The sequence below is a fragment of the Crocodylus siamensis genome, chromosome 5 (assembly GCF_052110815.1).
Source record: "Crocodylus siamensis isolate JL-2025a chromosome 5, ASM5211081v1, whole genome shotgun sequence".
Lineage (NCBI taxonomy): Eukaryota > Metazoa > Chordata > Crocodylia > Crocodylidae > Crocodylus > Crocodylus siamensis.
The window spans coordinates 166,352,714-166,375,663 of NC_143399.1; the positions used below are offsets into that span (position 1 = coordinate 166,352,714).

Below are 22,950 nucleotides of genomic sequence, written 5' to 3' on the forward strand. Positions count from 1 at the left end.
TTATAGTGACTGTCCTTTTGCACGACTGTATGTAGCTGTCATTATATGGAGCACTCTGAGTATCTCTATTGACTTCTGATAAATGGCTCAGTGGTTTCAAGGTTCATAATTTGAAGGATGCCCAGGTCTCTAGCCATTAATTCTCGCAGTATGGGGCATGCAGCTTGTGTGACGAAAGGACTTTTCATTTTCATTATTTCTCTGCTTTCCACAATATAGTAAGGATATAATTCTTCCTGGACAGTGCATTGTATACCTAGGCACCTTTCAGGGCTTTGCAAAACATTACACAGCTTTAATTGTCTGTCTGTTATTTAAAAACAAAGGAGGGCGCCTCCTCCTCCTCCTCCTTTTTCCCCCTTCCTCTCCAAACCTACTTGTGTAGGAAATAATGCAAAGCACCGAGTTTTACCTTGAGGGAACCCTCAGGTTAAATGACACAGTCATGTTTTTTAAACGTCAAAATGATAGCAGTATAATGCTGAAAACAGGCTAAGAAGCGACTGGGTGATTTGAAACATCCCCAATTGCCTGTGCAGCATAGACAGATGCGGGGGCTCAGGTTTATACTTTAAAAAAGAAGAAGAAAAGAAAAGAAAAGTCCTTGCTGGTACATTTATTGCTTTTCACGTCAAAAATGTTGCGGGAATCAGTGTGTGTGCCTGCCGGTGTCTGTAGCCATAGCTCTAGCTAGAGACAGAGAGGATGTGCTGTTCCATCTGCAGAGAAATACGAGACACACGGGCTTTTTGTGGCTTTTACTCTATATATGAAAGGAGACAAAAACATACAAAGTATATATACAACTAAAATTCAACAATATATACAGAAAGGGTGCTCCATATAAACGTCCCTATAGCTTAGTGAATGAGAATGCCACCAGTCAAGTACTAGACCTTGCAGAGCCAGGGTGGGCTGCTTTGGTGGGTCCTCCCTCGGTCTTTCCCTGTGCATTTCCGGGGGTCTGGAGGTGAGGTGGCGTGGGGGCGGGGGGTCCAAGGAGAGACAGTGGTTTCTTCTGCGTTGTTGCCCATTTCATTCTGATAAAGCATGCAGGTTTTGCTTCGTCGTTCTAATGCTCTAATCTTACAGGGTTTGTTTGCTTTTTTTCTTTTACAAACAGTTCTCTTTTTTTCCTATTCTTTTTTCCTTGTCTTTTTCTTCCTTTATTTTCAATCTGGATTTGGTGAATACAAATGCAGGCGTGCGAATAACCTCCCTTTCCTCGTGTAATGTCTTTAGCTCATTAAACAAGTAAAAACGTCGCCATGTATATTTGGGTTCTTCTTGGACTGGGGAAGAGAGGAGGAGAAAAAAAAGTCTGTAAAAAGTTTTGCTTTGACGTATACTCCAAAGAGAAAGAGGCTGGTGCCTTCAAGTCCAAATGAAAATATCCTAAAGAGAAGTGTCTTATGTGCGCCAGAGGGAAAATTGTGTCTTTCTGTTCAAGATCAATCGCTGAGGTTACTTAAAAAAAAGCCACCCTGTCTCCTTGCCACACGTACAAGTCCATGCAGAGCCTGTTAGCTGGCATCGCTGGCAAGGCAGGGAGCCTCTTGCCATGGCGAGACTGGGCTTTTTTTTCTCTCTTACTTCCTTTATTTCTGGACAGAGTATTTCTCTTGGACAATTCACATCATTTGTGGTCTCTGCATTGTGTCTTGATGTGGAGAGGAATACCAGTGAGAATACCCAGGCATGTAGCTGTTGGGAGGCATATTGACTCCCTTGGTGGAAGCTGAAACGTCCCAGACTGGAGGGAGGGCTGGCGAGCGCGGGGACAGGGCGGCGGAGCCCGGCAGAGGGTCGCTCTCGTGGGGGTTGCTGCCCTGCTTTAGCAGCTTCTTGAATTTGGAGCGTTTGTTCTGAAACCAGATCTTCACCTGGAAGCAAAAGGCAGGAGAGATTAGGCCGCGCGGGCTGGACCCATTGCCCAGGGACCCCCGGGCATCGACATGTGGAGCAGGGGTGTCCCTGCCGCGGAGGAAGGGTTGGCGTTGCCCCGCAGCTGGGACCGTGCGGACTAACGGGTTATTAGCAATAACGGGCAGGGCGGGCACAGCTTTGCACAGGGAGCCTTTCTTTTCGTGCCCAGGCCAAAACAATGACCCGGCGCTCCTAGCAGTTTAGGCTCCTGGCGCACACACGTGCGCGCGCGCGTGTATGTGTGTAAGCGTGTCTTTACACTTTTCCACGGATCCTTTCCCTCATTCGGGATTTTGGAGGTCATTCGATCAGTTGGGCAAACTGTTGTCAAACAGAGGGAATCATATGATCCTCTACTAGGAGACAGGAACCAATAGACAAAGGGCATCTTCAAAAGAAAAACGTGAATCAGAAAACAGGCACCAGCAAGCAGGCGAAGAGGCTGGCTAGGACGAGGACTGAGCTTTTATTTGAAAAGCACGACCTCTGCAGAGAGGGTCACGTCCTGGCCGTAGGAAGCACGCTGGGCTTCAGCCTGGTACCTTTTGAATCGGGTCAAAATCTCCGATACGGAGTTTTCCCCTGCACTAGGGCTGCAGGATCGGGTCCGTCCCGAATTACTGTAAGGTGACAGAAAAGGGGTCTTACTTAAAGATTCAAACCACGGGCTGCAGCTCTCAGGTTAGTCTTTAGGTAAGTAAGGACTCGTCCTTCGGTGGGGGGTGTTCAGGATCGGGCCCATAGCTCCGTGTGTGTGAGCACCCGCTATCTTTTCCAATGCCATTGGGATAATGACCAGATACGTTTCCGTGTTTCGGGTCTGCTCCGGATTTAAAAATCATCCCCATCAGCTAATGCTATCCATTGCCAGGCTGAAACACTGCAAGGCTTTGGGGAAGTCAGCACTGCACACTCTTACACTTCACAGGAGTCGACACCGTTTCTGCCTCTGCAAACCTCTGCTCGGGAAGCCTGTAATACCTGGTGTCTTTCAATCTTAAATTAGCAGGCTAGCACCACTACACCAACCACACTTAACTATGGCTTAACCTGCTATAATTTTGTACACGGATGGCTTTGATCTTCAGATCTATTATCACCTTTGGTACATTTTGCCCAAGGGTAAACACTGCATTTGAGTTAGTCATCCAGGATGAATTAACTATTGATTTTACAGGTATTTCCTAATGAGATCTTGCTTTCTCTGTATCTCTAGGTTGCTACCAGCTGGATTTTTATTTCAGCTCTTCTCTGAGAGCTAAAGGCCTAAGGTTTCCTTATTTTTTTTGCTTTCACAATTGAGCAGGTTGGTGAAGTAATTATTTTGTTTTTTTGTTAGTGGTGTCATCCAGAGGGGAGCGTTTGTTCGCTGCTGGGCTGGGGAACCGCAGATGCAATTATTGCAGTGGCAGACCCTACTCTCTGTCTCGCTTAGATATCGGATGGCATTAAGTACCGTACGGCATGGCATGTATTCCCTTCTCTACTGCCAAGTACACAGGCCGAGACGTCTAGTGAAGCTCTGGCTCGGGCTGGCCTGGTACCCTGCGGCCAGGATCTCAGTGACTCGGGGTTCCCAGTAATTTACCTGTGTTTGAGTAAGTCCTAATGAAGCTGCCAGTTCAGCTCTCTCTGGAAGTGCCAGGTACTGGGTCTGCTGAAAGCGGTGATTTAAAGCTTGAAGTTGTAGGCTCGAATAAATGGTTCGTGGCTTCCGAATCTTTTTCCCTTTTCCATTGAATCTGATTTCCCCATTCTCGATCACTGTTGTTTTTTGCTGATCTGCAAGCAAACAACACACTTGAAATAGCACCAGGGCAGGGTACGCCTCACGCACTCGGCAGCTTCTGAACGTGGGCATTTTGTCTGCCAGGCACCCTCCGCTCTCTCTCTTAACTGCAGCATGCAACAATGCCGGCTCGATCCCAGTACTCCAGTGCTGGCACACACATCCGCAAGGCTACAAGGCATCAGACAAGACTGACTCCGAGTAGAAACGTACCTATTTCCCCACGGAAAAAAAGAAGAAGCTGTCTCTAGATTCTGGATGATTTATTTGGCTTGCAAAATACATACCTATCTGTATAGCATTTGCTTTCACGGAGGGCTTGCTCATTCCATGGCCATTGAAATATCTATCTATCTGTCTGTCTGTCTGTCTAGCTATCTAGCTATCTATCTAGCATTTGCTTTAATGCAGGGCTTCTTTGGCCATCGAGGGAGGGGGTTGTTTTGTTTTTTACACGGCTAATTGACTTCACGTCGCCAGTTTGGTAGTCAGTGAATTCCTAGGTAGATACTTTTAACAGTGCTTTATTTATTGGTGTATTTATTTATTTATTTATTAATCTCAGGCGAATATATTAAAGAACGAGCTGCTAGCTGGAGGGAAGGGGGGTGGGGGGGAGAATGGCACAGCAAACTCATCTTGCAACTTTCACTCCGCAGGTGTTAATAGTAGTTCTCGCCCTGCGCCGGGAAACAAAGGAGCCCCGGCCACACTCCCTAAGCTGCCTTGAAGCGCCCCCGAAATGGTTCCCGGCCCCGGCCAGAGCCGCGGAGGCAGATCGCTGCGGGCCGGGCCGGGCCGGGCCGGGCGCGGGGTGTCCGGGCTGCAGGCCCGCGGTCACGGGCACCGCAAGCAACTAACCCCCCTCCCTCCCTCCCTCCCTCCTTCCCTCCTCCGCGGCCCCGGGCTCCGCGGGCAGAGATCGCGGCTGGGAGGCGAAGGGAAATGCGGCGCGCGAGCACGGGCATGTCTGGATCTCCCCGCAAACACATGCGTGTCCCTGCAAACACACACACACGCAGGCATGCAGGGCGGCGGGGAGCCCGGAGCGCTGGATCCGTCCCGGCGGGCTGGTGCGGGCGGGCGGCGGCGAGCCGGGCCCTGGAGCCGGCGCGGGCTGCAGGAGGGAGAAGCTGAAAGCGATAAGAAAGCGGCCGCTCTCACCTGCGTCGTCCGCCCGCGTCTGGCTGGCCGCGCTGCTGTTGTGGTAGGACTGGAGGTAAGGGCTGTGCTGCGAGTGGCTCATGTAGGGGTAGGCGGCCAGCGAGCGGTGGTTGTAGGAGTTGGCGCCGCCGGAGTAGGGCGAGCCGTGGTGGTGGTGCTGGTGGTGCGGGTGCGAGCCGGCCGCCGAGTGCAGGCAGTGCAGCGGGTAGTGCGCGCCTGCCATGGCCGGCGAGCTCTGCTGGGAGTGGGGCGGCGGCGGCGGCGGCGGCGGCGGCTGCTGCTGCTGCTGCTGCTGCCCAAACTCCATGAAGGCAGATTTGGAGGAGTCCTGCGCTTCCAACCCGTCAGCCATCGTAGTCATGGTCATCATCAAAGTTTGGGAGTGAGAGAGCGGCTCCCTCAGGCTCACCCCCCTCTCGCTCCCTCTCTCACCAGCCACCTTAGAGCCTATTATCCTGCACGGGGAATTAGTGAGGTGGCTCCTTTTTTTTTTCTTTCTTTCTTTCTTTCTTTCTTTCTTTCTCTCTCTCTTTTTTTTTTCCAGAGCACTAGTGAGAGGGGCCTTGTTCACTGAGGGAGGGGAGAAGGGGAGGGGTGTGTGGGGGGCGACTATTCCTGAGGGGGGTTTTCTCTCCTCTTCCCCTTCATTCCCAACTTGTTTTTTTGGCTGGCGGAGTTTAAGGCAGAGATTTTAAGGTGGATTCTGGTAAAGTTGAGCTTCTGCTTTTAGACTTGAGGCAGAGACGCCACAAGTCGAATGGTTTGTCTCCAAAGGGCAGCGCCTCCCCATTGGTCAGTCAACCCCTGACGTCACCACCCCGGAGCTTCTACTGGCGTCTGTGCGAGCTCGAGCTTAGCCCACCTTCGGCAACTCGAATCCCAGCGAGAGCCGCGCGCGCCCTGCCCGCGTGTGTGTGTGTGTGTGTGTGTGTGCGTGTGTACGCGTGTGTGTGTCTTGTGCGCGCGCGCCTGGTGCTGCAGCACAGCTCTGCTCTCGAAAGCCTCCTCACCAGACAGCAGCACCCTCTTGCAAACCCAAAGCATCCTCACAATGAGCCTCTTCCCAACCATAGATGAGGCACAAAAAAAAAAAGGATGCATTTTTATTTTTTGCACGCTGTCACTTTCTGGAGGGCTGGGGCATTTGTGCCTGTGTCATGTGCATTTGAAGCCAATGCATCCAATCCACCCAAGTGCAGCAGCCCATCTACTGAAGGTGTGCTTTAGTGGATCCGTGTGCCTCACACCTCAGAGTTTCCCCTTTACTGCATTTCCAAGCACGCAGTAAATACACGTAGGTTGAAAGGGATTCTGAAAGTGAAACCCCCCCCCCCCCAGAAAACGGTGCCAGCCTGTCTCCTTGCTGAAAAAAAAGACAATATTTTCTATATTTTAGAAAGGGCAGGAGCCTCTTCAGAGAGCGAATCCTTGGAGATCTGACAGTAATGCATTTTTTCCTATTGAAAACAGAAGCTACTGTAATGCTTTCAAATATATGCAAATGACACATGCGGTTAGTGGTTTGGCAAATCTTGATTACAATATAAACTACCCAAGTAAAAGTGCCTTCGTCCTAAATTTGTCTTTAGATTACAATTCCAGTTGATTTTATTTTATTGTCAACATTGTTAATGATAAAAATAGAGTCGTTTTACAGTTATTTTTACTTTCTGGAAGGAGGCAATTAGACTTCTAATCAGGAATACACAAAAATCTCCCATGATTAACTGCAGTACTTTGTTCAAATTGCTGCTATAAAATTCAGAACAATTTGCCTGTAATGATTATGGACTGGGTTTATTTTGGGAGGTGGAATAAAAGTGGATATAGCATAAATTATCCTCTAATTATACACCAGTGTCGCCTCAATTATCCTCTTATCAAAATGGTTGTCTAACTGCCGCATTTAGTTTCAATTCTCTCCTTTTTTCTATAAAAAGAACTTCATACCTTGTTATTATTAATCCATTTATTATTTGCAAGGGGATTTATATCTGAGCATCCAGGTGGTATTACCACTTCTCGTTCAAAGATGGACTGGAGGAAAGACATTTCGGTTTGAACCAGCACCGTTGTGGATCTATCCTTTCCTTCCCCGTCCCCTTGTTTAAAGCTCCTTGCGTCCGACTAAGGTGGTGGGGGGAAGCCGCAGCTCCAGAGCCCGGCCGGGAGGATGCAGGTAGGAGCAAGGCGAGAGCCATCCCCGGAGGAAGCTGCGAGCTTTTGGGCTCTGCCGGGGCGCCTCGGCGTCCTGCCGCGGGCTGGGGAAGCGGCCCCCGCACAGGACGGGGTCGCAGGCTTTGCGGGGCGCTCGGAGACGCCGCGGCGGGTGGACGCGGGGGGGGGGCGGTCCCGGCCCGGCAGAGGCGGCGGGGCCAGGCCGTGCTGTGCCCGTTTGCACAGCGCTTCGCAGCCCCTGGGCACTTGCGGTCCCCTGCTTGGGGGCACTGGACAGGGACTGTCTTTTTTTTGTTCTCCGGGGGAGCAGGGATCCAGTCCCTCCCCGGTTAACTGGTTAACTTCTCGAGGCGCTGGAGTCGGTTCAGTGACTCTGAATGCAGCTGCCGAGAGCACGCCAAAGGGTAACCCGAGCCAGGCGTTTACACACCGGCCCTGAACAAACCCGCTCCTGGTAACACCGGAGAGGGGGGAAGGCACGGGGCCCGCTCTGCCGGGGGCAGGGGACGTCCCGCACGGGGGCAGCGCCCTTGGCAGCTCCCCCCGCCCCGAGCTGGGCGCTGGCGCTGCCGGGCAGGTGCACATGTGTGCTCCGCTCTGCGGGTGGCCCGGGAAGGTGCCCGCAGCGCCCGGCGGCAGCGCCCGCGGGTTTCAAGGAGAAGCTGGAGGCCGCGCTGGAGAGAGCGAGAGACACCGGCTCAGGGAGCGGGGAGGGGAGAGGACAGGGACTGCTGCCCGGCTGGGCACAGCGCGGGCTCCCGCGTGGCGGCTGCGTTCAAGAGCGCGGTGTGTGTCCGCGCGGCAGGTCGCTGCAGTTAGGAGGGATAGAGACGGGCGGGCCTGAGCGGTATGTGCCTCTATGGACACCTAAAGTGCCTTTTAGAATTCATTTGATCGATCTATCTATCTATCTATCTATCTATCTATCTATCTATCTATCTATCTATCCATCTATACGTACACGCACTTATGTATGGGCACAATCCAGCATGACCACCTTCAGAATAAAGAAGTCAGGGTATGTAAGTATATAAAATTAACAAAGCGTCCCTGTATAGACAGTTGTTCAAGGGATACATACATGCATACATACACTTCTAGATAGCTCTATCTATATGTAGATACATATGTATAGATACACATACATATCATGGCACGTAATGTATCGAGAAATGTTATGTGTGTAACTATTCAAGGAGATAGGCACACACACATATAGACATAAATATTTATCTACAGAGAGGCAGAAATATTTATCTACACATATAGAGAGAGAAATATATTTATTTATATATATGTCGATATATAAGTATGCTTCTATGTCTATACCTAACATTTATCTATCTATCCATCCTTTGATCAATATGTATATTTTCCCTGAATAACTACACATCTCTTGAACAATTCTCTACACATGCGTCCTCTTTTATTTATTTGTTAATTACGACACGTACTTATTATATGTGTGTGTGTTCACGCACACATGCATGTATATGCCTAATGCTCCCCGGAGCAATTTTCAAGTGAAGGATTGCCATTTTCTATAGGACAGTTAACTACATCAAGTCTTATACTAGTAATTTCCCCAATTTAATTAGGCAAATCTATCAGTGTGGAGCTGGCGCTTTCTCGTGTTGATTGGCTGATGTTAATGACTCTTGACTAAAAGAAGCCAGGTTGGTTGTAAATATTTATTGTTTTCATTTTGTCCTCCAGGTCGAAGGGACCACACCTTTGGGGAGTGGAAAAGGCTGAGGGGGCTGTGGTGATATCACACAAAGGAGGTGGTGGAGGGGGTTGTTGCGTCTCTCCTCTGCTGAACTCTGGTTTCATAGCCGGGAGCAGGGCTATGCCGAGCTGGGCCTATTGTCCCTGCGGCCCCAGATGCTCCAGAGTGTCCTCTCCCCCGCCGAGAAAGGAGGGCGAGACTGGCCCAGGAGGGGACCTCTACTAGGCTTTGATTATTCCAAAGGAGGGGGGGGGCGCAGTTTTGAGGAGATTGGAAGCCGAAGCATTTCACTGAAAGGGGTGGCAGGTGTAAAGAAATATGTCGTGTCTGAAAGGCAGGATTTAAGGCCTAAGATATTTTTGGGGAAGGGTATGTGTATGGAGAAAGAAAGAAAGACAATCTTCGAGTGTAAGAACTGCTCAGAGACAGAGATTAGTGGCAGAGACCTGTTAAGAATATCTATCTATCTATCTATCTATCTATCTATCTATCTATCTATCTATCTGTTCTTGTGCGCGTATTTTCCCTCCAGCGTGTTTTATTAAACATTAGTTAAGCAGGGCACGGGTTGGTTGCCAAGCTGGTTTCAGTTACCAGGTTATTTCTAAAGAAATTAGACCTGTATAAATAGGCTTTGAGTTCAGAGAAATAACCCTGGGTTAACTTCCATGGTCACTAAAGACTCATAGCGTGGGAAGGAGCACGTTTCTTTCCACTCAGGATTTAAAATATTAAAAAGATATAAAAATCAGGAAGCAAATGATGAATCCGCCGGAGGAAAAAAGCTCCTTTGGTACCGAAGACCTGGGCAAAGGCAACTGTGGATCCCTTTGTAGAGGCTCTGGCGTTGGCAGCACGGGCTGGGAGCGGGGTACATCTGGTCAGGGAAAGCAAAGCGCTCCAGACTTCCACTTTACCCAGTAGATGCCAACTGGTTGTCCAGGCTTTGGGCCGAAACTATAAGACCAGCATGTTACAGTCATCTTGCAGCAAATCTTCCCCACGATGAAAAGCAGCAGTTACTCATGAATATTCTGTTATCAGCTGTTCGCTTTTTCTATATGTCTTTGACAGCCAAATTCGGGCTCCCGAACAGAGATGCTAGAAGGGCCAAAGCCTGAACATATCGTTTCACGGTCACAAATCCCGACCTGGCTATCTCGAGGCTGAGCCAGACCCTAGTTCAATCGCAGGCCGAAGGTGCTTTCCTTGCATCTTCTGGATACACAGTGATTAGAAAAACAGACTGCATCAGGCGGATCCGAGGCCGAGCCTTGCAAGCTCATGTTTTCAAATGCCCCTCTGGATGGCATTTCGTCCTCCAAAACTAGACAACAATTAATCCAAAAGAAACGGGCGAGATTCAGTCCTCCCTACCCCTATACACACACGCGCACATAGGAGTACACTTACACACCACGTGGACCTCTACTGATATTTCTTTAAACGAAAGCTTGCAATGCTAAAATACTAACTACAACCCTCTCTCTGTACGTGCTTGTGCGCACAGTGAGTGACTGCCTATAAATGTGGATATATTACGTTCTCTAGAATATATAATCTATACCGTATCTGCACTCTCATTGGTATACATAATATTGAATGGTCAAAGATATTTGACCATGTGGCTTAAACTCAAGTTTCTTTGGCTATATAAGTCAACAAACACCAGTCTGAAGGGACTAGCAACAACAGGAAACGGGGATCTATTTTTAGGATATAATACGGCGTTAATACAAGTGGCCAGAGGCTTCCTATCTGCCTTCTGTTTCATTCATCCATTCCACAAGAGCAGAGCTGAGAAAACCAAAAGACTCTTTTTTATTTCTCTGTTTCTCCTTTGCAGTCAACCCTAGGCTGATAATATACTGATGGGTTAAAAAAATGTTCTTTGTTTTTAGCAGGCACCAAAAATCGAGAAGGTGTGTGTGTATGTGTGTGTGTAGGCGCGTGTGTATGTGTGTGTGCATGTTTGTTTCGGGGTGTTGAAATCCAGTCCTTAATTAGATGAAAGTAAGCACTAGTTTGGTATTAAATTCTCATTTCAGATCCTACTTTGCGTAAGGGCTCTGAGCAGCTCTCCACGCATTTTGGACCTGAGTGTACACACACACGCGCGCACCCACGCAGGCACGCACCCGTAATAAATACACACTCCCCCACACATCCAAAACCGGGAGAAACGTTGGCTGAGGCATAATTCTCCCCAAGAGCCATCCGAAGCATCAGGACAGGCAGGAACTTATTTGGGAAATTATTTTCTCTCGTACACTTTTTCCCCACTAAAGGTAATGTGTGTGCGCGTTTGTGTTTGTACATATACACGTACAGTGAGCACAGCACTGTCACGTATATAGTGTGGGAGGGATGGGGGGAAAGCAGGCAGATCCCTTTATGACATCAAGAAGAGGAACCCTTTACGGATCGGGCTGGTGACAGGAAAAAGAGTGCTGAGGACAGTGTAGGGATTTATTTATAAGGTAGAAAAAAGCGATGACCAAAAGACCTCCCCCCCTCCGCAGAAGGCATCTAGCTCGCGGGGCTAACCTGGGAGGGGGACATATGTCACAGCCCGTGCGGACTGGCAGCCCACCGCTCTGCCTGCCGGGCCGGGTGATGCCCTCGCTTAGGGCAACTTTGACTTAGCCGGAGGCACCGCAGGCGGCTGCCGGGCGCGCCCGAGGGCTGCCCCCGCCCGGAGCCCGCCCTGCCCGCCCGCCCGCACCTCTCCCTGGGCTGGGACACTGTTCTCCAGCCTTTCCCTGCCCGGAGGTGACGGCTCGGCAACAAACAAGCCAAAAACCATCTGACGGATTCACCCCTTGGCAGCTGCCTGATTTCCAGGGAGCAGAGAGAGGCTAAAACAGGATCTCTTGCCCGGCATGTGCTGATCACATTTTCCCTCCCCCCCTTCCTCCCCCCGGTCTCCCGAGCCTATTTACCCCAAGACCCACTGCCTGGTCTCTTCTGCCAGGATGTCATCTTGCCATCTCCTTAATAGCAACCGAGTGGGAAGCAGAGGATCCCGCAGAAGAGGTCACCTCCGCAAGCTATTTTAAGGAGACGCTGCGGAGTTCAGTGCTCCCAGTCCAGCGGAGCGGAGCCTCCTCTGGATTTCAACCCACTAGCATTATAACAGACAGGCAGGCGTCGATGGCTTTCCATCCCGCTAGTGTGAAGGAAGTGGCGAGGAGGGGAGAGAGAAAAAAACCTCAACCCCCCGAGCCTGCAGATGGATCACACACGCAGCTCCCTGCGCTGCAGCGCGGGTCAAGCTAATCGAAGGCAGAAGGGAAAGATCCACAGAGAGCCAGCCACTGTCTCTTGTACAGATTTGTAGCGAAGCCTTGGCTGTAATTAAAACCTTACCGGCAGATTAATTCAGTGTGTTGCTCTGCAGCAGGCTTCGGTGTATTTTGTTTAATGGTACAAATCCGCGTTGCCACTGCGCTAGGACAAGGGCTAAGTTCTGCAAGTGGGGCAGGGGGTGCTGGATGCACGCAGCCGGCTACCTGGCTCAAGGTGCCCTGGGAGCAGCGGGAGGCTCTGTGTATGGGATCGGCCCTGTTGGCTTGGCTAGGGGGAGGGAGATGCCTCTTTACCCCCCTCCCTCAAAAAAAAAAACAACAAAAAACACCCACCCCCCAGCCACACTTATCCCGCGCACAAAGCCTGTCCCCGAGATGCTCCTTTCCAAGCCCCCCAGGCGCGGTGTCCCACGTGTGCCCCCTCTGCAGCTCCACTTGGGTGACACACGAGACAATGTGGGTGTCTGTCCCTACCCAGCCCCTCCTCCTCTTTTTAGAAGCATTTCTGCGGTGGGGGTGGCGGAGGCAATCCTCCAAAAGAGAAAGAAGTGGAAGGGGAAAAAAATCCAGGGCAATTTTTCAAGCCCTCTGTCAAAGCGCCTGCTGAGCTCTCCTCCCGCTCGCCCCCCTCCCCCGCGCTGTCTCACGCGCCGCCCCGCTCGCCCCCCCCCCCCCGGAGGAGCCGCGCTCCCGCTCCCCGCGCCGGAGCGCCCGGCCTGGAAGCCCCCGCGCAAACTCGAGGTTCTTTTCAAGGCAATTTCTCCTGCGGTCCCAGCCAGTCTGCCCTCAAACCAAAAGCGGCTCCGCAGTCGACTACCTTCCTCTGCTCGAGTTGCAGCTAGTTCATCAATATTTGAGCTGCTTAAATTAACTTCTCTCTTGAAAAGAGAGAGGGAGAGAGAATCAGACTTCTATTAAAAATCACAATTAGGATGTCACCTCAGCCGCGTTTGAAAAAATCTCCTCTTCCTTGGCGAGTGAAAGCAGACGCTTTAATTGCAGCAAATTATCGCGATGTCCTCTTCTCAATCGGCTTCGCCTCCGTTTATTTTTAGTACGCTTCAAATGCCTACACATTTCCCTTGTTGAGATCCGCGCAATTATTTATTCTACCTTTAGGGATGCATTTAGCTACCATTGAATGGGGATGTAGTAAACACAGCGAAAAGGAAAATGCAGTTCTCGAGGTTTATTTAATATACAAGGGAAGAAAATAGCCGGGCTTTACGTTTTCTCCAGACAATCCTCATTATCTGCGATAGATTGCAAGGAGCTTTCTGTATTTATTTACCTTTTCCATCTGCGTGTGTATGTTTGCTGCTTTTTTTCCCCCCTGAAACGATCTCAGTAGACCGTTAAAAGCAAAACTAAAAATTAATTTGGTCCGGGGGATCCAGAGGGATTCATTACCTAATATCTATGCAGAGGAAAATCTAAGCAGAAAAAACATGCCTAGGAATGCGTTTCATTTTTTTTTAAGTAACCTCTTTTATAGCAACTTCCCTCCCGCGATTCGGTATGGACCCACTGGCAAAAAGAAGTCAAGCTTTCAGTGTCACTGCGGAGAGCGGCGAGACCTGAGTAACTGATCTCAACACAGGGATTTTTTAAATTACTTTTTTCCACCAAAGAATTAATTTCCTGCGAGTGGACGCCCTTTCCCAGCCCACAGAGTGGAGCCCACTGACTCGCCACCCCCGGGTGCATGATAGTTTTGCACTGAGCATAGGCAGGAAAGAAAGGGAGGGAGGGGGGTGGGGAGGACACACCGGGTATCTATGGCATTGAACGAGGGAGGTAGCCCAGGGTTCTGACAGATGGATCCGAGACAAATCAGATCTGGATTAACTTGCCTGTTTTGTGAATTGTCTGCATTTGAGAAAGCAGCCCCCCTCCATTATGCCTCTGGCAGGTTTAGTTACACGTGCCTTTATAAATGTATTATCCGACCCCTCCCGCCTTGCAGCCCAGTTCAGGTTCCCTTCCACACCGGTGGAAGAGAGGCGCTCCCTGCCCACTACAACAGAAACCAGAACAAGGAGAATCGCTTTTTCTTTTTTTTTCAATGAAAACATTTCCAAGTAACCCAATTTCGCATCGTGGAAGTAAATTTCATGCTAGGATATATTTTGTACAACATGTAATCTTTCCGAGCCGGAAGACACTTAATTAAAGCCATACTCCGAGAAGTACAGTCATGCCACCACATTCCCTAATTCATATTCAGGCTCCATCCTTGAATTCACATTGTGTTAATGTAGTGTATCGCCTTAATGACATACCTCTCCGAGGCCTGGGGAAGATAAGAAACAACACTGAGGCTAGCGGAAAAATAACAGTGCGGGCAGCTCAGAGAAACGGGCATGAATTTGTTGAGCCGAAATGCCATTGTTTGGCGCTTCGGGATTCGGAGTTTTCGATCGAAATCATTTGCAGGCATAAAAACACAGCGAGCTCAGCCCAGCCCAGGATTTACCGCGGACCTGGAGGGTGTCGTCGCTGCGCTCGGATATGCTGATGCCTTCTTGACATTGCCTCTCCTCTCGCCAAGTGGGCTGCTGTTTGGTCGTTTTTAACATCCCCATAAAGGATAGGGATATATTTGCCTTTTTTTCTTTTTACCAGTACCTGACACGAGTCAGATGCACTTTCTGCACTTGTGTCTGTAAGAGGCGGGCGGGAGATCTCACACATCCAGGCACAAAACCCCCCAACCCCCCTTGGCTGGTTTCATCCTCATCCCTCGGAGAGCAGAGCTGGCTGCTGCAGTGTGGAAGAGAAGAGTTAGCTGGAGCCCCCTCCCCTCGCCTAAGCAAATCTGGTCGAGCCCCGGAAACCGGGGAGGAAAACTCAATCCCAGACCTACCCCTTTGGCCATGACCTCGCACCAGGGCCAGGACCAGCGAGGGGAGGGGGGATTCCCATGCCCTGCATTTTTCAGAGCTCATCTCCCTCATGCCGGTGGTCACAGCGGGAAGGGGCTGCGGAGCCCGCTCCTCAGTTACCGCCGGGGTTTCCCTGGCACGGAGCAGAAAGGATCTTCCATCCAAGGGAAAAAAGCCTCCAGCCATTTTGCACAGGGAGCCGGATCAGGTCCTCAGATGCAGCCTGTAGCGCCTTCGGCTTAGCCCCCGCTGAGCCCGGTCCGGAGCGCGGCTCCTTGCCTCCCAAACCCCGCAGCGCCCCGGCCCCGGCCCCGGCCCGTCCCGCACCCCCCGCAGGAGGGAAGGGGCAGCAGCTCCAGCCCGGGCCGGATGCGCGCGCTGGGAGAGGCTCTGGGCAGCCAAACGAGCTGGGAGAGGCTCTGGGCAGCCTCCGCTTAGCGGGCAATTACAAGTGTGAAGTGGCTTCGCCGGGCAGGTGCTGCGGGAGAAGCAGCGCTGGGCCTGCGGCAGGAAAGAAGGAAGAGAGAGAGAGAGAGAGTTGGGTTTTTTCTTTTAAAACAGCCGTCTAGGACATGTCCCAGCGCTGGGGGAGATCCTCCGCCCGGGCCCGGCACAGCGGCGTCCTTCCCGCAGTCCGTCTGGCACTGAGGGGTCTTTGCCGTGTCCCACGACCCCGGCGCCCCATCCATCCCCGGGGCCGGGGCAGCCCCCGCGCCGCCTGAGCCAGCAGCCGCTCCCGGAGCCGCGTCTACACTAGGCGGAGGCCTCACGTGAGCGCCCGCCCCAGGCCTGCGCGCGCAGCCGCGGCCAGGCCGACCCCCGGCGACAGGCTGCAGGCGCCGGAGCCCGCCCGGCGGGGAGAGACACCGCCGTCTCGCCCGTGTAACATCCGCGCCCCGGCAGCGCGGCCTGCAGGGAGCGAGGCCCGCACGTGCGGGGCGCAGCTCTTCCCAGCCCCTCCCTGGCGGCGTCTGCGGAAGGCCCTGCGGGCTCGCGCGCTCTCCTCCGTCCTCCCAGGGGATCTGGGTGCCCCCCTCCCACAGGGCCACAGCAGGAGCCCCATGCTTAAAGGCCACCTTAGCTGCAGCGGGTACAATCACCCTCTCCACCGCGATACCCAGTCATCAGGTTGAGCTGACCAAGGGATTGCGCCTCCCCCCCCACCCAGTTTCCTGGCCTTTGTCACATGAAGACCCGTCTTCAAGCTGATACAGGGTCACTTGCGGTGTGTGAACGTTACAGAACTGCTTTGGGAGACAACAAGTTTTCATATATTATAATCACACACGTTTTCTACGAACCGAAGTCACTCGCATTCACAGGCACAACTGTATGTGTTTCAGACAGCAGCCCTGTCCCTACACACACACACACACACACACACTTTTCTTAGCACTGAAAGCCGCTCACCTGCATTTGTTTCAGAGGGAAGCCCTGTCCCCAGCCATAGCCCTCCCCCCTTGAGAAACATCACTCCCAAACTGCGGGCATTTGCACAGTGCTCAGCTCAGGACCTCAGTTATGGACGGCTTTACCTGAGTACGGACCGCAGGATCGGGTCCGAAGTTTCTGACACGATGGCTGTTTGACTATCAAATCCCATTGCTGGTTCAGCCCAAACATTAAAAGTCCCTTTTACCGCTTTAAAGGGCTGTTATCAGCTCGAGGACATTAACCTGGAGATGGCTGTAATAGATATGCTGGCTGAGACTTGAAATGCAGTATTTCCACAATCATTTATTATTATTCTTTTTAGTTAAATAACAGGAACTTTCCTGCAGGGCTGCTGTGGATTTTATTTTCCTAACAAGGGACTTTTCCTACCTTTTTATTTTTTTTGAAAAATAGTATTAACCAGTAGAAAAGTGAGATATGGGGTTTTGATGCTCTGATATGACATTAATAATTGTTGCATCATGTAACTTCCTACATCTTGGTTTTAATTTGCAGTGAACCAAACAAAGATATTTGCAATTTTTAAATAAGCACTCTGTAATAAATGGGAACATTGTGCATGAATGCTGTTTCTTCCCCTTTTCTTTAGAAGACATTATTAGCTCTGACAGCATGCAGCTCAGGTTGGGAGGAGAGGATTTTGCAAAGGGATGACAGACAGGAAGGGCAGCAATCATGGGCTTCTTGGGCTAAAGCTTTTTTTCTTTTTTATCAGAATGTTCTGTTCGATGCCATTTATCCTTGATGATAGAAAATTGCTCTGTTGCCAGGACGCTGCTGCTGAAATAGAGGGCAGGAGCCACATTTCCATTTTGCAGCTTGAAAGCTATTCAAATGAATTTGCAGAAAGGGGGAAAAATCTAGAGATAAACAAATGAGAATAAATCGAGATCCCCTTTTCCTTTTTTCTTGTTCTCTCTTTTTTGGCGGGGGGAGGAATAGAGTGAGGGGACTTTCTTCATTTCCTAGATAAGGATTTTTGTTCTTTAGTGTTTGGAATACCTAGGAAGTGCTAAAATCAAGGGACATGTATTTCGGTGCTGCTAAAGCTACAGAGCATGTAAACATATTAGAGAAACTTATGTATATGTGTGTGTATATTCATCCACCTACCATTTTCTTGTGCGTGTGTACACAGGTAAAGGCACACACACAAATACAAAAATAATCTTTAAACATTCTTTCAAGAAGTATAATCAGCCAGCGTTTGTAAGGTGTTGACTATTAGGAAATTCCTTGTCATTCTAAAACAATTAACCCCACAAAATGCTTAAACCGGAATACTGAAACGCAAATCAGAGTTGCCTTTAAGGCTTGCTTATTTCTGGTCCTTCGTTTTCACTCCACACTGATTAGGTGTGTTCGATTCTCTTCTGAGTTGCAAACATCAGTGTAATAAATAATGCGTCTGGATAATGTTCAACATTTAGTCCAAAGAGATTTTGCTGTTCTTTCATTAGCATTTTAAATTAAAAGTTGAAAAATAAAAGCGGACACGTTATTTAAAAGCCAGATGTATAAAAATAATAAGCAATTATGCTCTTCCTTGCTGCTTATTCAACGTTCGGATCTACTCAATAGTTTAAAAACAAATAAATGAAATGTGTGAAGTTTGTTAAATGCTTTCATTACATTGACTTGTTTCATCTACAGACTACTGCTGTGTCAGGCTAGGAATATTGGACAAACCTCGACTGAAGCTGTAAAAACTCTCTGAGCGCCCTATTACCACAAAATAACTTTTAATGAATTCTAACTTCACTGGTCTGTGCAAAAGCCTGGTGCCAGTGAGTCATGGGGTTTTTAAGATTATGCAGCGTCCTCTTAAACATAGAATTTTAAGTGACCATAATGTATTTGATGACATGCTAAATTTGATCAGCTTCGATTTTTTTCACTGTGTCATTTCAACCGAGTTTTACCTCCTATTAATCTATAATTAGCATGTTGGCTTTAAGTCTGAGGTATCTCAAAGTGGTACCTTGTTAGATGTGGTTCCTCTCCGCAATGGGGAGAATGTGAAGAAGAAGAAACAAAATATAACAGGGAGAGAAAGAGAAAGATTGATTTATTGGCCTTCTTCAATAGCTTTTCCAGGAGTGTCCAACCCAGCCAAGCATGAGGCTCTATTATTGATTTTTAAATCTCTCTTCAGCTGAAAATACCACGCTGCAAATAATAATAAAGTATAATCACTGCTGCTATTAGATTATACTAAACACACACATCTGGGGGCTCAGGGGTGTTCAGTTTTCTAAAGTATCGAGGGGTAGACCTGCCCCTTGGAGAGGTCCGTGTGCCCGCCTGGGCATAGGCATCACACACGCGTGACAGGCGATGCTACATGTGACACCCGTGTGCTAGCCTCTGCCTGGCTCATCAGGACCAATTCCTTCTTTGCAGTCCATGCAGCACTCCAAGTCTTTCAATACTTCCAAATGGGACACCTCAGCGCGAATTTACCCGGCTGCCAGTCTCCCTGCATTCAGGGGACATGTGTGCTGGGACACGTGTCTCAGGTCGGTTTGGAAGATGGAGCATGCCTGGAGCCGCGTCCCCCCCCAGCTGCCAGTCTCTTTGGCGCAGGCTTGTCCCGTTTTGGTCTACATTGAAGGGCGTCTGTGTGGAGAGTTTCCTTGGCAGGTGCCGGGAAGGGAGAGGAGAGAGGAGGGCCGCTGGGATGCAAAGCTTTTCTTGGCAAAAGTCGGGACGCAGCATAAGGGCAGGACCCGATCCCGCAGCTCTGCCGGATGGGGCGAGAGGGACCGCAGCGAAGCCCACGCGCCTCCGGGGCCGGGCTCAGCCCGACGCGGCCCCTCCTGCCGGGCCGCCCGCCGCACGCACACCTTCGCGCTGCTGCTGGTGGGCGCGTCGTGGCGGTGGGAGCCAGGGGGGCGACTGAAACCCCGAGGGACACGGAAAGGAAAGGCTTGGGCACGAACAGAACCGGGCTTCTCAGCAACCTTGCCAAAGATCAGGGCGCTGGGCCGACTGCAGGCTGATCTCGGTGCGCTGCCAGTTTGCCTGCCCGACTGCCTGTGTGTGCAGGGTCATGGCACTCACTGTGTGTCCGGTCCAGCACGGCCCTTTGCATCGTCCTCCTGTGCCCATACAAAGCTGCCTGGGCCCTGAGCTGGGAAGGGCTCTCTTAGCGTAATCCCTGCTCGGAGAGCTGTACCTACAGTCTACAAATGGCCTTTACTTTCCTCCTTAGCTCACAGGACAGGCCAGCCTGGAAAGGGCCCTTCGGGGTCCGGAGCCCCCAGGAAGGTTAGATCTAGGGGAAATGTAATCGAGTGAAACACTGGGAATAATGACAAGCATTTGCGGGGTGGGGGGAACCAGGTCTCCACTCTAATGCGACTGGGGAGTCCTCCAGGGCGAAAACACACCGTTAGTTCTCCTTCCCTTTCATCATTTAATAGCTCCAACAGCAGAAGCGAGAGGGAAAAGGTATGAGGCGACTACGGAAAGGGTCATATCCAGTACTGTTTCGGTACGCTGTCCCCCTCTGTCCCTCTCACACACATGCAATGGCAGAACCATAGAAAACAGGACTAGAAGGATCGGGTCATCTAGTTTAGCCCCTGGCTCAGGGCGGGATCAAACCACAACTAGACCATTCCGGACAGATATTTTTCCAACTTGCTCTTCAGCACCTCCAGTAAGGGAGATCCCACAGCCTCTTTAGGGAATCTGCTCCCGTGCTCAACTCCTTTTACAATTGGAAAGAGTTTACTTTCCCCTAAAGCCCAACCCCGTTGCAGTTTCAGACCATTATTGCTTGTCCTATCCACACCCACATCGGTCTACACAAACTGAGTGCTGCTTGGAGTCTGAACTGCATCAGAGCGCCATTCGTTCACATTACTACTTCTTCTCGTGTCTACCCCACATTTGACCATCTGGTTACACATGCCTGTGCTCGTTTATTGTACTTTGCAAGATTCTTCGTTGTACATGTGCCTTCGAGCACAAACAGTTGTGTTCACATTACTGAGGAGACTATATGAGCTGCCAGTGGACTTGAATGTAGATGCATATGGGGCCTGACAAATTCCACTGAGGACTATGGAGAAACTCTAATTGATTTCAATAGGGTTTGGATCAGCCCCTTTTCTGGATGGGATCAGTATTATACATAAGAAAAGAAAACAACTAAATGTGTGCATGCATTTAAGCCCCCCCCCCCAACTATTTGAAGTGGCTCAGTTGATGGGAAAATGCTAGTCAGCATTTATTGGTCTCCTTTAATTAAAATCTCACTGGGTTCCATTTTCCCTGCATTTGGAGCCTGCTTATGTACTTATTTGCCATCCCATCTCCAGAGTTTTGTGATGTGCAATGCAAACAGCAGAGCATTACATTAATCCTGCTTTGATCTCTAAAGGGTGATCACAGCAGAAATCAGGTCATCACACAGACAGGCACTGCTGTGGAAATAAGCTTTTTGCAGGATATCTCCCTTGGTTTCAGGGCTTCCATTGCCAGGTGGCAAACTGAAGATGTGTCAATATAAAGGAATAAATGGTGATTTGAGAGTAGAGATTAAAGCTTCTCCAATCCAATCTCTTGCTATTATCCGGTAGATTCAGAGGCTTGTATCTGTGTTTCCCAACCCTAGCCACCTCAATGTATTAACTTTACTGGACCCTAGGAAACATAAAGTGATATGTGTTCACTTAATTGTCTGCAGAAGTAAAAGTGTGCATGTTTAAACCTTGCTTTAGTGCGGGAGAAAGCCTAGAATATGACCAGTGCATGGCTATTGTTTTGGGGAGTTTTTTAAGGGGGGAGGGGTGTTTCTTTTTCAAAGGGATTAAAACACATCTACCTAGGTTCATATTTTAGAGAGCAGTTAATTAAAACACACTGTTAACACATTGTTTCCAAAAGCACCATTCTCTCTAGTCTAGACAAGGCAAGACAGAGCAATGTGTGGCTACTATTGCCGCCAGTTCTGTTATGAGAACCAGAAAAAAAACAAAGATGACAAGACCTGGATATGAAGCTTCAAAGGACCAAGCTGAACTTTTGGCAAAACTGTATTTAGAGAAGAGGTGATAAAAGGCATGAAAAGTGCCAACACATACAGTCTACTGGAACAAAAAATAACATTGTTAGTACTTCATTTATACTTTCAAACAGATGGCTACAACCCCCTCCCCTCTTCCCCCCAAAAACTAAAGAACAACATCTATGCGGAAAAGCACTTTTTGTCTTATACATTTCCACCATGGCAACTAACATCTTGCATATCTGCATATCCCAACCACCATCTCCCTGCTTCTCCTCAGACAGCTACATATAGATATATTTTTTCTGTCTAATTAGGTGGAGTTGTTAGTGCTGCCTATAATTAAGGTTGCCCGATGCTTCCGATTATAAGATCCTGTTTTCAGTTTCTTATAGCTATACTACACTTTAACCATTCAGGCTGAAATTATCCAGGTCCTGTGGAAAGACCAGTATGTGGCCATATAATTAAAGACTATATTAGAATGAGTTCACACAAGGGGGCTAAATTAAAGTTGAACATATAAACTTAATTCTAACATCTCCTAACTCTTGAGCTCTGGACTAAATTTTTAACCTTAGTGTTCTTTTACCCAAGGTGTGGGTGTATATGTGTGCAGAATCTTTATACATCTTCAACCAAGATGATCATGTCTGGAACCTTTTCTCTGAATCCCTTTGCATTTGAGGTTGTCAATGGTTAGGTTTTGATCCTTAAGGACAGAAGTGTTTGCATTGTTCTGGACTTGATCTAAAGCCTATTTTATGATTCTTCAAATGTACATAAATGCACATGATTCTTCTCAGTGTTACATAGCTTGACCCCAGAAGCCTGGTCTAAAAGGATTCCACACTGACTCTGATGATTGCCTCTTCAGTTGATATTATTAAAGAGATTATATGTTTGAATATTTAAAAGATGAGCATATTTGATTATTTAGCTATAGTTTCTTAGCTGTTAATTATCTGAAAAAGCTTAGGTGTTTTATTAAAATACACAGTTCCTTAAGATAAATATAGTAGCAGTCACCTTAACTTAGAGTCATGTTTTTTTCTTTATCTTTAATGTATTTTTCTTTTTTAACAACTATGTAGGATTAATACAAAAAATTAAGGTTCACAGAGCATCTAGGTTACAGACCCCATAAGATGTGCACAGCTTGTGTTCACTATCATTTACCAGTGCTCTGCAAGTTCTGGACTCTACAGTGTACCATGACACTGAGTGCAGTGTGGCTAGGACTTCACTCCTGATCTGGGTCTCTTGCCTCTTTTTGCCCAGAAGAACTCCAAAGTTAGGTATGTCCCATTTATTTTGTAGTGTTATGTGGAGTTTGAGACTAACCATGGAGTTTCTATTACTCCTTTACCATTCTTTGCCCTGAACAGATTTTACAAAGCTGCTTTCAGCATAGGCATGCTTTATAAAGGTTGCATTGCTACAACAAATGATAAGGCTGATATTTTATAAATAAGTCTTTTTATTTTTGTTTTTCTACA

At 49.0% G+C, this 22,950-nt stretch overlaps 1 protein-coding gene and 1 long non-coding RNA gene across 2 annotated transcripts in view; one reads left to right on the plus strand and one right to left on the minus strand.

The window, feature by feature from the left end:
* Positions 1–622: 622 nt before the first annotated feature.
* DLX6 (distal-less homeobox 6) lies at positions 623–5,931 on the minus strand. The gene is made up of 3 exons (XM_090046974.1): positions 4,880–5,931; positions 3,515–3,708; positions 623–1,883 (listed from the first exon to the last, which is right to left on the minus strand). Exons 1-3 carry the CDS (start codon positions 5,247–5,249, stop codon positions 1,632–1,634), a joined length of 816 nt encoding a protein of 271 aa, XP_089903100.1. The 5' UTR covers positions 5,250–5,931; the 3' UTR covers positions 623–1,631.
* Positions 4,796–22,950, plus strand: part of LOC149864869 (uncharacterized) — a 35,399-nt gene continuing 17,244 nt past the window's right edge. Inside the window, exon 1 of the long non-coding RNA XR_016442308.1 lies at positions 4,796–4,934. This is a non-coding gene — a long non-coding RNA (uncharacterized LOC149864869). The remainder of the gene's footprint in view (positions 4,935–22,950) is intronic.

Bases quoted from the DNA above. Each gene is read 5' to 3' on its own strand.
- DLX6 (XM_090046974.1), bottom strand. From the start codon at position 5,249: ATGATGACCATGACTACGATGGCTGACGGGTTGGAAGCGCAGGACTCC. The intron at 3,709-4,879 runs GTGAGAGCGGCC...GTTTGCTTGCAG, and splicing joins GACGCGGGCGGACGACGCAG to ATCAGCAAAAAACAACAGTG. The intron at 1,884-3,514 runs GTAAATTACTGG...TTTTGCTTCCAG, and splicing joins TAGGACTTACTCAAACACAG to GTGAAGATCTGGTTTCAGAA.